Here is a 12,738-nt window from a genome sequence, read left to right on the forward strand (position 1 = left end):
TTTAATAAATTGGTGAACCATTTTTTGAGAAATCCGTACATAAAATGTGAGGGGCTTGTATTTTGGTTTGCGAAAATATCTTGTAATACGAACAAACTTACTTTTACCTTGAAGTAACTCTGTACAAGTGTTCAGCCAACGATGGAAGCTGCAGCCGGTGTCTATCTCCGGAAGCAACACCTTCGTTTCTAAACTGCGGTTGGTGTGGGAACGACTGTAATGTCATTGAGAGTGATGTTTGTCAGAGCAATCGATTTGTCAATCAGAATGAGGCCAATCTTTGTTCATCACCAGTAATAACTGAAGTAAGATGATATTATACTTCATGGGTTTTTTTAGAGTAATAAGAGTCAACTTGTCAAAAGTCTGCCTCGCGTCTTTTATACCAGAATTCCCGCTGTAAGCCTAGGATGCTATGTGCATTTTATTGCAGCTTTCCTGCAGTCCTCAATGTTTTGTTTATGAATACTGTGATGATTTTTTTATGAAAAGCGGTTTGCAGGATTGTTTTTGGGTAAGATGCTTCTCTGAATTTTGACAGGGTGTCTTTAGAGTATGTTCTTGTTGTATTTAACAATATTAGATATTGGCAGGCAGAATTGATATACATGTATATATATATATATATATATATTTATTTATCATATTATGGTTTCATCATTTGCTTTCCAGAGCAAAAAAAAAGATGTAAAAAAATGATACATAGTCAAGTGATAAGCATTACCTTCTGCCTAATATGGTTAAGGTCTATGCCGTTGTTATTTATTATTATTATGAATTATCAATGATCTTTGTAATAAATGTGAAAGGCCAAAAGACCAAAACAAATCATTTTTTTCTATAGTTTTATCCCATATCAGGTCCAATTAATGGCATTACAAGATTGGAAATCATCGGAACCGACCTAGGAGTGGCATTTCATGATGTACTAAATGTTACAATAGGAGACTTGGTGTGTAGCCTGACTGACATGGATTCCTACTATCAACCAGGGCAGAGGTAAAGGTGTCGTATCGGGAGGGGGGCGGGGGGCAAGGCCCTTGCAGGGCCATGGATATCACATTTAATATCGTAGACAAATAAAAAGCGCTCGCCGTCATCATCAGAAGTAAGAAGGTCTGCGATGTGTGATTTTAGAGCTCACCTCCGGTGCTATCATACCACTAGCAAATGGCCGAAGAAGACATGATTGTTTACATCAATGTAAAAAATTTAATAATCATGATTATTTTGTGATATCTTTATTACATCAAACTCCCAGAACATGCAGCTATGCACGTATTCAACTTAAATTTGTCTTTCGTATTCCTACAGTCTTCCCAGTATGTGGCAGTTTTTGAGTATGCATTAAATGTCATTCAGTCCTCAATGTGTGCACGTCATTGGTTAATTGCCATTGTGCGTGTCATCTCTAATTCTTTCTCTGATTCATGATTCATTAAACATAGTATAAGAATATATGCAATATTTTTTGTCTGAGTACACATATCAGTTTCATTTTTAAATAAGTTATCAAATGACACACCGTCTCTCTTTTCAGTTTTAGTTGCCTAATACGGTTATCTTCCGAGGTAACATCAGGACAAATCGCGATTAAGATAAGGTCTGGTGAAGAGACTAGGACCGGAAACAGTAAAGAACATTTCCACTATAGGGTTAGTGCATTCAAAGGAACTATAATCATTTGTTCATAACACTAAGCATACTAAACGCTTTGATAAATTTTGTTAGAAAACCTATCATTTTGTTTTACGAATTCACATGTTGGGCAGTTATTAAAAACAATTCTATGGAGCTAAAAAAGAAACATTAAATCAACTAGATTCATAGCATTCCAATTTGATGATAAATATTTTTTTTTCAATCACACAATACTTTGAAACAAGCTTAATATGTACATTTTCTTTATTGCCTAATAGGTCTACATATTTTATCTAGGGTGCCATACAAAATATCTCAATGAGTTATCGTGTCGTGTGGTCCAGTGGTTAGAGCATTGGACTCATAACCGCAAGGTTGTGAGTTCGAATCCCAACTCTGCCATTGTCTCCACTTTGATAAAAAGGCCCGAGAGTGATATCTGTCGTCTATAACGTCAGCCACTATGACTGATTAACCTAGACGTAAAATGTTTCATAGGTAATTGGTTATATACCAGCTTGGCGTTTACCAGCAAAATGCTGTCCTGCCGAGTTCCTACGAGAGTTACCACAAACAGAAACATAAACAGAAGGAAATGCCATACATGCTCATTTCCAAAAAAAATCCAAATTAATAAGGTATACAGTGTAATACTATGGGACGCCACTAGGGAATGATATATACTAACTTATCTAACTGTGCATAAAGATGCAACATCACGTCGGTAACCTCCTACTGCTCCAACACAGTTGTTGACGCCCATTTTGTTTTGTTTGTTTCCAGTTCTTCCGAACTTCGTCGAAACAGAATTGTTCTCAACCGATTGATAAATAAACCTCCACTTGTGTTTTTATAGGATCCCATGATCTCAGGGTTTAGCCCTACTGAGGGACAGGCAGCGGGAGGAACCCGAATCACAATTACAGGAATGTACCTCAACACAGGAAGAATCATCGAAGCTAGATTTGGAGAAGCACGTTGCAATGATTTGTAAATAACCTTCATCTCTGTTCTTATTTTTAGTGTAACATAATACATATACATTTTAATTTATAATACTATGCTTGGAATTGTGAATTATAATAGGATTTGTATCTTTTGACAAAAAAGAGAAAAAAATGTGTTTAAAAAATGGGTATTCAATTAATGTGCACGCGTACATAATACATGTAACAATTGGATTGTAAGGAGCATGACCTGTTTAGATTGGCAGGGGCCCGTAACACAAAGCTTAGTAATGATCGTAAAACATTTTTCTACGATTGATTGCATTGACTACAATGTGCAATCAATCGTTAAAATCAAGCGTACGACCAATCGCCAAACTATATGTTACGGGTCCCTGATGATGTCATATCCCCACTTGTTCTTTTGTATTTTAGTATATGAAATTAGGTTTATTCAAAATTAATTGGATTGACAAGTAATGATGTGCCTTATTTATTTCTTGCGCAACTTATTACGTCTTAATGGAGACACATCATTTGCACATTTATAAAAAATATATATAATTAACAATTATGATTTCGTTTAATACCATTAAAAAAGGAAAGTGGGGATGTGACATCATCCGCCCACCTAATGAATATTCATGAAGACATGTTTAGAACTATTTCACCAGAAAAAAATCTAATCTTTTTCTTTATTAGTTTTTCAACTTAGATCAAATTTTCGGAATTTGCTCTGTGAAGTGTACTCTTTTTATTGAGATAAAAAAATATTCAGACCGGAGCATCCGTTCAACTTGTAGGTAGATTGCACGCGAGAAATGGGCATGATGCAACGCAAATTGTTTCATCATGGACATGCAGCAATTAATCAAGTACATCATATTGCATGAAATGATATTGCATTTGCATCACTAGCAGTAAATTATTGATAAGGCTAATAAATACAATAATATTATGAAGGTCAAACACTGATTGGGGGGGGGGGGGCTGATCATTAATAGGTGAAACTGTGCCTCTTCGCAGTTTTGCGATGATGAGTTCGATCACTCACGAAACAAAGAAAAAACACGTTACTATATCAAATAATATTCGACTAAGTAATAGTGATCTTTATATTTTTGCATTCATAAAATCAATTTCTCTCAGAAAACAATAATACACATTTATTAAGGACATATTATATAGATGGTAAAGAAATATGGTGATCGAGCTCACTAAATACCTGCTACTTCCAAGGCAACAATTCATGAATGTATCATTTTTTTTAGGACCGTTCATGATATGAGAGCGACCTGCATTACAAGCAGTATAACACTTAATGAAGAGACTTCATTGATATTCATCATGTCGTTTGATGGAGTGGAAAGAATGTTTAGTGAATTCAGCTTCACTTACAAGTTAAACCCAGTAATTATTGATATTGACAGATCCGAAGCAATTATGTCGTAAGTCCACGTTTCATCTTTTTTTTCCAACAATTTGATGCTGACTCATTCGTCTTTTTCGACAATGAAACTGGTATGGAAAGCCAATTTGATTATAAACGCGCGTCACGATTTTAAGACGATGTATCGGTATGCCATTTATATTAATACGTCACTTTTGTATTTTCTGATACGTTATACCTAGTGCAAATATTCATTTAATACGTAATACCCCCATCTCACTAGATGGCGATTCCACTGCGATCGTCAAAAATCGACAAAGCGTGGTATAACGTAGCTTGATCGTCCCTTGATCTTTTCAATCTTCTCCGTCGTACCTTGATCTTCTCTGAAGCGGCAAGGATCGCCACCATCTTTATGGTCGCCACAAAATTTTGAACATGTTCAAAACTTACGTAGCGAGATCGCGGAGGTGCTAAAGCGCATCACAATCGAGTCATGAGCGTATTACAAACGACATATTCGTAGCTGTAACGGAGCCCCAACGCATAAAGCGTAGTATAAGCGCATTAAAAGCGGCACCGATCGCCCGTGGTTTTCAGGCCCGTTCCCAAGACAATTCTGCTACGCTGCTTCCGTTTACAAGGCGACTGCCTTGCGCTCGACACGCTTCACACAGCTTCCACCACGACGCTTCCTTCTTTGGGTGGCATGTGGCACACGTTCTCAGCCCGCTACAGGCGTTCGCGTTGCGCTTTTGCTGCGCCGCTGATGACTGGGCAGCGATTGCGCAACAACCCTCCGCGCTGCTATAAAACGCCGTGCCGATGGTGGCGGATTATCATATTTGCAACAGATTACGAGAAGATACCACGGCGTTTTCAAACATACCTCACAGAAAAAGGACCAGAAAAGGGAAAGCTGCCCAAGCTACCCCTCTTAGGCCGGCGGTCGAAGAGGAAGATAGGTTATGGTGGTGGTAGAGGAGGAGGTAGAGGAGGAAGAAGAGGGGGTACAGGAGGAGGATGAAAATCTTACTGCTGAGCCAGCTGGAAAGAGAAAAAAGACGCTCACATGTCTTGATGACGAAATGGGTTACCTCTGTAGAAATAAATAAATTGATTATGTTTTGAAAATAAATTCTAACCACAGTGACAGTAGACAACATCAAATTGTTTTAATGATTCGATCACTAATGTATTGATTGGGAAAGGCAATCTTTAGGGAGATTCTGGCATTGTGCCCCCCTCCCCCTCCCTTTTTATGAGTGCTCTCACATCGGTAGACCACTTCTTGTCAGCAAATTTGAAAGGAATTTACCAAATATTTTTGAGTGACAAACTTTGTGGAAAAAAATAAACAGAATATCAAAGATTTTTATGCTCTTTTATGAAATTATGGATGCATCCCTCATATTAACTATTGGGCTCATCGACATCTTTTGAATGAAATTTTAAAAATATTGTATATTATGACTTAGGTGACAGCCAGGATCGGACCCTGTATCTTTTTGGCCTCCTCCTTCTCCTGTCCTCGCATTCAACTTTTAACTGATGTTCTTTTAGAATGCCAAGATGTATAAGTCCAACCAAATTCTGGTCATCCATGTTGGTCGGAGGTTGGCAATCGACTGAGAAATGTGTCATGTGCCGCGATTAGTATGCCGATTGCTTGAAATCGTTTCAAGAGCCCATCATGAACGTAACATAATCGCTTCATTCGTAACACCACCGTACCGAGGTCCTAATTAGCGTATGAGCCTCGTTGTACGATCGCTTTGATCGCAGAAGCAGCGCATCACATCTGCCTCGAATCGTCGCAAGAAAGTGGCATTGTCGTACTTTTAGCGTATTACCATCGCCTTCAGCGCAGGTCGGTCGCATAGAAGTTGCAGTGCAATCGTCTCGCAGGCTAAAAATAGAATTCGAGGAAGATTCTGCTACGATTTGCGGGATTTACACAGATCGCCATGATCGCCTTCCTAGTGAGATGGGGGTATAACGTTGTATTCTTATTGTAGTGTGATCTTGGGCGTCGGCGCAGAGGATTACCCTTTGTTCTTGGGTGGATCTATTGTGGCGTCCCTCCAAATGAAGAGCTCAGTTGCAAAAGGGGTTAGGTCCATTTTTCATCAAATTTGATTTTTTTTGTCTCAGTGTACAGTGCGTCCCAGAAAAAACGAAACCGAGATTTATCGATGATTTGTCATAACTTAATCACATATACAATAGACAAATGACCTACTGTACCATTGTAAAGCTTAGAATCTCCTCTTTCATCTGAAATTACTTAGATTAGATTATCATTCACGCATGAGTGAGCAAAAACAATTTGAAGATGGGATACCAAAAAGTCATTTGGCGGGGGCTATCTGAATTTAAAAAAGAAAATCACATGCCTAAACAGTTCAATATCTGCTCTTTTATTTGATACCTCAATTAAAGAAAATGGTCAAGAAATAAGAAAGTTCTGGTTATTTGAAACAAGGCTTGATTTTCAATAATTTTATGAAATTAAGAGGTCTTACAGGCTAGCGTCCAGACTCACTCGACACTCCGTTTTGTTGACGATCAGCCATGCATTAAATCTTTTGTTACCGTGCGATAGCTTCTGTGGGAAACCGGTGAAAACACGTTGATTTAATGAAATTATGGAATTACAAGCATTGTTTCGAGGAATCATAACTCTTTTACTTCTTGACCATTTTCTGTGATTAAGGTATCAAATAAAAGAGCAGATATTGAACTTTTCAGTCATGTGATTTTCTTTTTGAAATTCAGACACCCCCCGCCAAATGAGCTTTTGGCATCCTTTCTTTGAATTGTTTTTGCTCACTCATGCTTGAATAAGGAATAATCTAAGTAGTATCAGATGAAAGAGGAGATCCTAAGCTTAACAATGGTAGGTCACTTGTCTATTGTATTTATGATTAAGTTATGATAAATCATCGCTAAATCTCGGTTTCGTTTTTTGTGGGACGCACTGTATAGATTTTAGTAGCTCTGTAAGATGATACCAAATAAAAAATGAAATTCCCATTAAAAAGTCATCTAAAATGGCAAAGAAAAATTACTTTTTTTCAAAAGGGGTTAGGTCCATTTCATTTTAGTTGCAAAAGGGGTTAGGTCCACACATATTTTTTTTTTGGAAAATAATATTTACAAAAATATGAAGACAGGTGGACTTCTGTTATACCCAATTTTACGTACTCTTGGTAGAGTATCACGAAAATTTAGTTTCGCATAAGAATATTGCAATATGGGAGAATACAAAAAAAATGATTTTCTTGGAGTGGACCTAACCCCTTTTGCAAACAAACTATTCTGAAGAGCTCATTTGTCAAAAGGGGTTAGGTCCATTGTTCATAAATTTTTATTGTTTTCTGTCCCAAATCCTCTAAATTTTTAGTCGTTCTAATGAAAACAAAGACATACATTGGAAATTCACATGAAAATATAAATAAAAGTGGCAAAAAAAATCACCTTTTTAATCATAATAGATTGGTTTCATGTTGTTTAGTTGCAAAAGGGGTTAGGACCACGATTGTGATTTTTAAAAGAATATATAGAAAAAAATGAGACAGGTAGATTTCTTGTATATATACCAAATTTTATGTTTACATGATAGGGTAGTATATCATGACAATTTAGTTTCTCATATGAGTATTGCAGTAAGTGAGAATTAAAAAACATGTTTTTTCTGGGAATGGTAAAAGTGGATCTAATCCCTTTTGCAACTAAACTCTTCAAATACAAAACTTAGGATTGCTCTGCTCCGACGCCCATGATCGTGACTGGTCTATTTTGTCATTTGATACGTCATCAATTCGTTCACGCGCGTATTAACATATTGGCTTTCCACAGATTAGGCGCCAAGTAGGCCTACACGATTGGGCCAACGTAGAGCCTAATATAGTCTGTCATCGCAAGGCACGGTATATTGTATGCTGAAATGTATATATTATGAATGTTTTGATTTTGTATACGTATATTATCTGAAAACTTGCATATTTGTTTTATAAAAGATATCCACTTGGATTAAATAATTCTTTTAGAGAATATTCTTGTTCTCTGAAGGAATTGTGGCACAGGCTGAATGCAAATATATCTGTATGAACGATAAAGGATTTAGGGATATTATTCTCGTGTAGAACCGCCAAATGACTATTCCACTCTCGATCTTTTTTAATGTTTGTATGACATAGAGGAGGTCTTAATATTGAAATAACAGGAGAACGTTTTGATCTGGTCCAAATCCCCAGGATCATTGTTACGTCACCAACAACTAGCGCATTTGAGGTAAGATACAATTTCCAAAGTCGCAGTTTGCTCATTTTCTGAGAATGCGAGTGAAAGTGATGTATAATTTGAACTGAAAGAATTTTAAGAACGTCGAATGATTGTCAACCTTTACTTTGGAGTAAAGGCCAAATTAGTTCCAAATCTAACCAGTCGTAATATTGCTGTGATGCCATTACGACTAGGTTTTATCTTTGTATTCTAATAAGGATGTTAGCATAGTCAAAGATTTGAACATATGTATTCGTACGATAATTTGGAAAATTGCGCAGTAAAGATATTTCATGTCTCAATATTAGCATTAAATCCTACTTCGTTTTATTACAAAATTGTGTCGCAGACAAATCATAAGTTTTGCAGTGGCCTTAACATTATGTTTGTTTTGGTTGGTATGGGTATGCGCGTTTGGGAGTGTGCGTGTATTTAGGCGAAGGAGCGTTAAAGGTTGGTGTTGTTTTCCATAATCGAATTTATCAATTTTGAATCAATATTATTTCTTAAATAATTTTGTTTCCGGTGCACTAGTCAGATGAGAAAGGCATAACTGAGGTTCAACACTAATCTGTAATCATAAACAATCGTGCAAAACAGGCAAATGAAAATCAGTACTTAGAGGTTTGATTTTTGACAAGTGTCAGTTTATACTATCTCTCCTGTTCATGCACTTCATTTTCATATCAAATCAGATGCAGCTGAATTCGATAGAATTAGAAGATACTGCGGTGTTAATTTAACACCAGGCCGGAATCTGTATATGACCACAACAGAGAGGTGTTGAAACAACACTTGTTTGAAATTAAATAGATGTTGTTTTAACACTAATTGGTGTTGTATAAACGCCTATTTGGAATTAGTCCAAAATCAAACTGGTGTTGATTTAAAACTTCTCTGGTATGGTCAAATATAGATTCCGGACTGGTGTTAAATTTATACCCTGGTTTTTTCAGTGCACGCATTTATTCCAGGTAGTAATCCTGCATAAAGTAAAGATTATAGGGCATTATAATAAACCTTGCATCATTTCTAAAAATATATATCAGCTTTGCAACGGAACAGACACTCTGCTGATATGCCCATCGCCAAAATTTCCTGACGATGTCGCCTCTACCGTGAGGAAAAGAGCACCTGACGTAATCACGTTTGTCGCAAATCTGACATTTGACTTCGATGGTTACATAATCAATGGCGGCTTGATAGAATACTACCCAGACCCAATTTATGAAAGCTTCGGTGGACCAAACAGACTCTATGAAAGCAGTAACGGACGGCTCGAAATAACAGTAATTATATTCCCGTTTGCCTCACTCGTTCCGCTATCTTGTTTTATCTCCTGGATAAGAATAAATGCATACAAAGAATAATTATCAAAAACCTTGTCCTTTTACCAGTTTTACATTTCAGTTTTCGATTTAAATGCATATGAGTACTTTGTTAATTGTCATGAGTGAATGGTCTGTACCAGTGATACCTCAATAATTGAACCGAAAAACTAAAGAATAATTGAATTAAAAAGCATCTTTAACGTTCAGTTTTAATTATTTATTCATTATATTTATCAAATTATTTATGCATTTATTTCTATAACTTTTATTTGAAAAAAAAAATCATCTTTAATATGAAATGATGCTCATGACTGACAACTGAGCGAATAGTTCTCTCTCTGAAATTTCGAAACCCGTTTATTGTTTTGTACATCATCCTTTCCATGACATGCCTTGATAAGACCATGGACTACTCTGAGTAGTAGGTCCATGATGAGATTAACTTCTTCTTCTTCTTATGTTGGTTTGAGTGGCGATTAGTCATATTTGACTATTGTCGCCATTGACTATATTAATACAAAATCTCACTTCTCACATAATGATATTATTACCAATATGATGTATACATATATGAAATATTTTTCTTGTGTATCCTTTTAATATGAAAAAGGATAATTATGGTATGTACAAAAGTTTGCCGTAACTCTTGTCAAAATGGCATATAAACAAATCTTCACCAAAAACAAACCGCTATCTTCAGCTTAGTTCCAACTAGTTGCGCTTGCCCTGCCCTTTCAAAGATGCAATCATACCGGTCAGCACGGTACATTGTGCCGATTTTTCGGCATTAAATGCCTAGGTCACCCATGCATAGACGAGGGGGCGCTAGTGTACCTGTGCTTATAGATGGGTTAAACATTAAAATAATTTGTTTCTTTTTTTTTTAAACAACAACAACAACAAGGCGAAAACACTTGTGGGCCTTGTTAGTTATATGTGCAGAACATATCATATTGTATATATTATATTATACATTAGTATGTATATATATATATATATATATATATACATATATATTTCTTTTCACATTAGACTTGGACAAGCATATCCTTTCATATTTCTTATAGACAATACAATATAAAAATAGTACATCACTCCTTACTAAAACGTTTCGTTCTTGAAACGAAACGTAAAAATGCTTTCTGTATCCCTGGGTCATCTTTTTTTAAATACTCCATTATTTGTCCTGGCTGTGATTCATTCAATTCTACAAGGAGCATTGATCTTTCAATTATATATTTTGGACAATGTAAAAGATAATGTCTGACAGTTTCTACCTCAGGACATCTATCACAAAACCCTGTTGGATGGATCCCTAATCTTAGTAGATCTTGGTTAAGACCAGCGACTCCAAAACGGAGACGATGGAGTACAGTTTCCTGTCTCCCTAGATTACATTTATATGTGGATAACACTGATGGTTGCAATTCTTTCAGTGCTGAGTTAGTTTTATTCCATCTTTCTTGCCAAACTATCTTACAACTTTTTGAAATAAGTTGCATAATTTCTGATAATGTTATTTGATTATGAATTTCTATTTTGTTTGATAAAGCTTTTTTTGCGCAGGAGTCTGCTATTTCATTTCCTTTTATTCCACAGTGTCCAGGGATCCACTCTAGGTATATATCTAAACCTTTATATTTGAGTCTTGTAGTAATAGTCAGAATTTCTGTGATAATAGGATCGTCTTCCCGATTATGTAAAGATAAAAGTGCACTTAATGAGTCACTGAAAAAAACAACACCTGTATATATATCTGAATATTCTATCCATTCCAGTGCAAGAATAATCGCAATTAATTCCGCCCTATAGGAGGAGGTAAAACTAGATAACCTTTTGCCTTGGTAAAAAGAAAAATAAGGTACATAGAAAGCGGCTAACTTCTTCTTCTTCTTATGTTGGTTTGAGTGGCGATAAGTCATATTTGACTATTGTCGCCATTGACTCTATTAATAAAAAATCTCACTTCTCACATAATGATATTATTACCAATATGATGTATACATATATGAAATATTATTCTTGTGTATCCTTCTAATATGAAAAAGGATAATTATGGTATGTACAAAAGTTTGCCGTAACTCTTGTCAAAATGGCATATAAACAAATCTTCAGCTCAGTTCCAACTAGTTGCGCTTGCCCTGCCCTTTCAAAGATGCAATCATGCCGGTCAGCACGGTACATTGTGCCGATCTGAATACAACTGAATGTATTTTTACAGCTACTAAAAAAAGGAATCAAAATTTTTATCATAATTGCATGAATATTGACGAATATGCAGTTTTTTCTCTTTATCCAGGGATTTAATTTAGATCTGGGAAGTAGAAAGGATGATATTCAGATTCTACTTGGACCAAGCAGTGTATGTGATGTGGATTATCTTAAAACCGATGTTGTTGGGTGCCAACTACCCGAAGAGAGACCCCTCGCAGGTGATGAGAATGGAACACGCAGTGAAGGAACCACGAGGAACTTACCAGCAGTGACGGTAATTCAAGTCTTAACATTTGTTTGTTTGGGGACACAAAACGAGCGCATGGTGGATCTTCATCCATTTGTGACCAGTCACTCCCAAACCAACAATAATTCACCAAGGAGAGATTTCTGGGTAAATAACCAAAATACTAATTTTCCCTTTTTTAGCTACAAAAATATCTTTATCAGAAAGAATAATTGATCTTCCTTCAGACTGTCATCATTCTATATAAGTTGTAAAGTTGAATGAAAAAAAAAGGTTTCATTTGACACCAGTCTTTGCAGACTGCTCGATTTTTTTTACTAAATTGCACAGTAAGCAAATCTCATGCTTGAGTGATTACAAACTTCAGACCTTGTTTTCTCTTATATTTTTTTCAACTCGTTATTGTGATGGTTATTCCTGATAAAGTTTGACAAGTTATGCACCATGTTCAAGCTTGGATCTACTACCTTTTCAAGATAAAAAACCATTTGTACATCACTTCAGGCGACTTCATGGTCTAGGGGTGGCTGATTACATGTATATGCATTTAGATTTCAATTTCTTTAGTCACAATATGAACGAAACCATCCCGAATGTTATATTAACATTTGAGTGTCTCGATTGTTATGTACAAGGGTGTGTACGGTGTATGACGCGCACGAGAAAGTATAAAGGCTATAT

General features: G+C 36.1%; 1 protein-coding gene across 1 annotated transcript in view; it reads left to right on the forward strand.

Annotated features, from left to right (window-relative positions):
- LOC129280946 (plexin-A4-like) overlaps positions 1 to 12,738 on the forward strand; it is a 54,489-nt gene that overhangs the window by 25,487 nt on the left and 16,264 nt on the right. Inside the window, exons 13-20 of the mRNA XM_064111854.1 lie at positions 115 to 305; positions 845 to 999; positions 1,541 to 1,655; positions 2,498 to 2,631; positions 3,860 to 4,036; positions 8,181 to 8,274; positions 9,315 to 9,554; positions 11,896 to 12,084. Of these exons, the coding sequence (XP_063967924.1) occupies positions 115 to 305; positions 845 to 999; positions 1,541 to 1,655; positions 2,498 to 2,631; positions 3,860 to 4,036; positions 8,181 to 8,274; positions 9,315 to 9,554; positions 11,896 to 12,084 (1,295 nt within the window). The remainder of the gene's footprint in view (positions 1 to 114; positions 306 to 844; positions 1,000 to 1,540; positions 1,656 to 2,497; positions 2,632 to 3,859; positions 4,037 to 8,180; positions 8,275 to 9,314; positions 9,555 to 11,895; positions 12,085 to 12,738) is intronic.

The sequence above is a fragment of the Lytechinus pictus genome, chromosome 17 (assembly GCF_037042905.1).
Source record: "Lytechinus pictus isolate F3 Inbred chromosome 17, Lp3.0, whole genome shotgun sequence".
In the NCBI taxonomy this organism is placed as follows: Eukaryota; Metazoa; Echinodermata; class Echinoidea; order Temnopleuroida; family Toxopneustidae; genus Lytechinus; species Lytechinus pictus.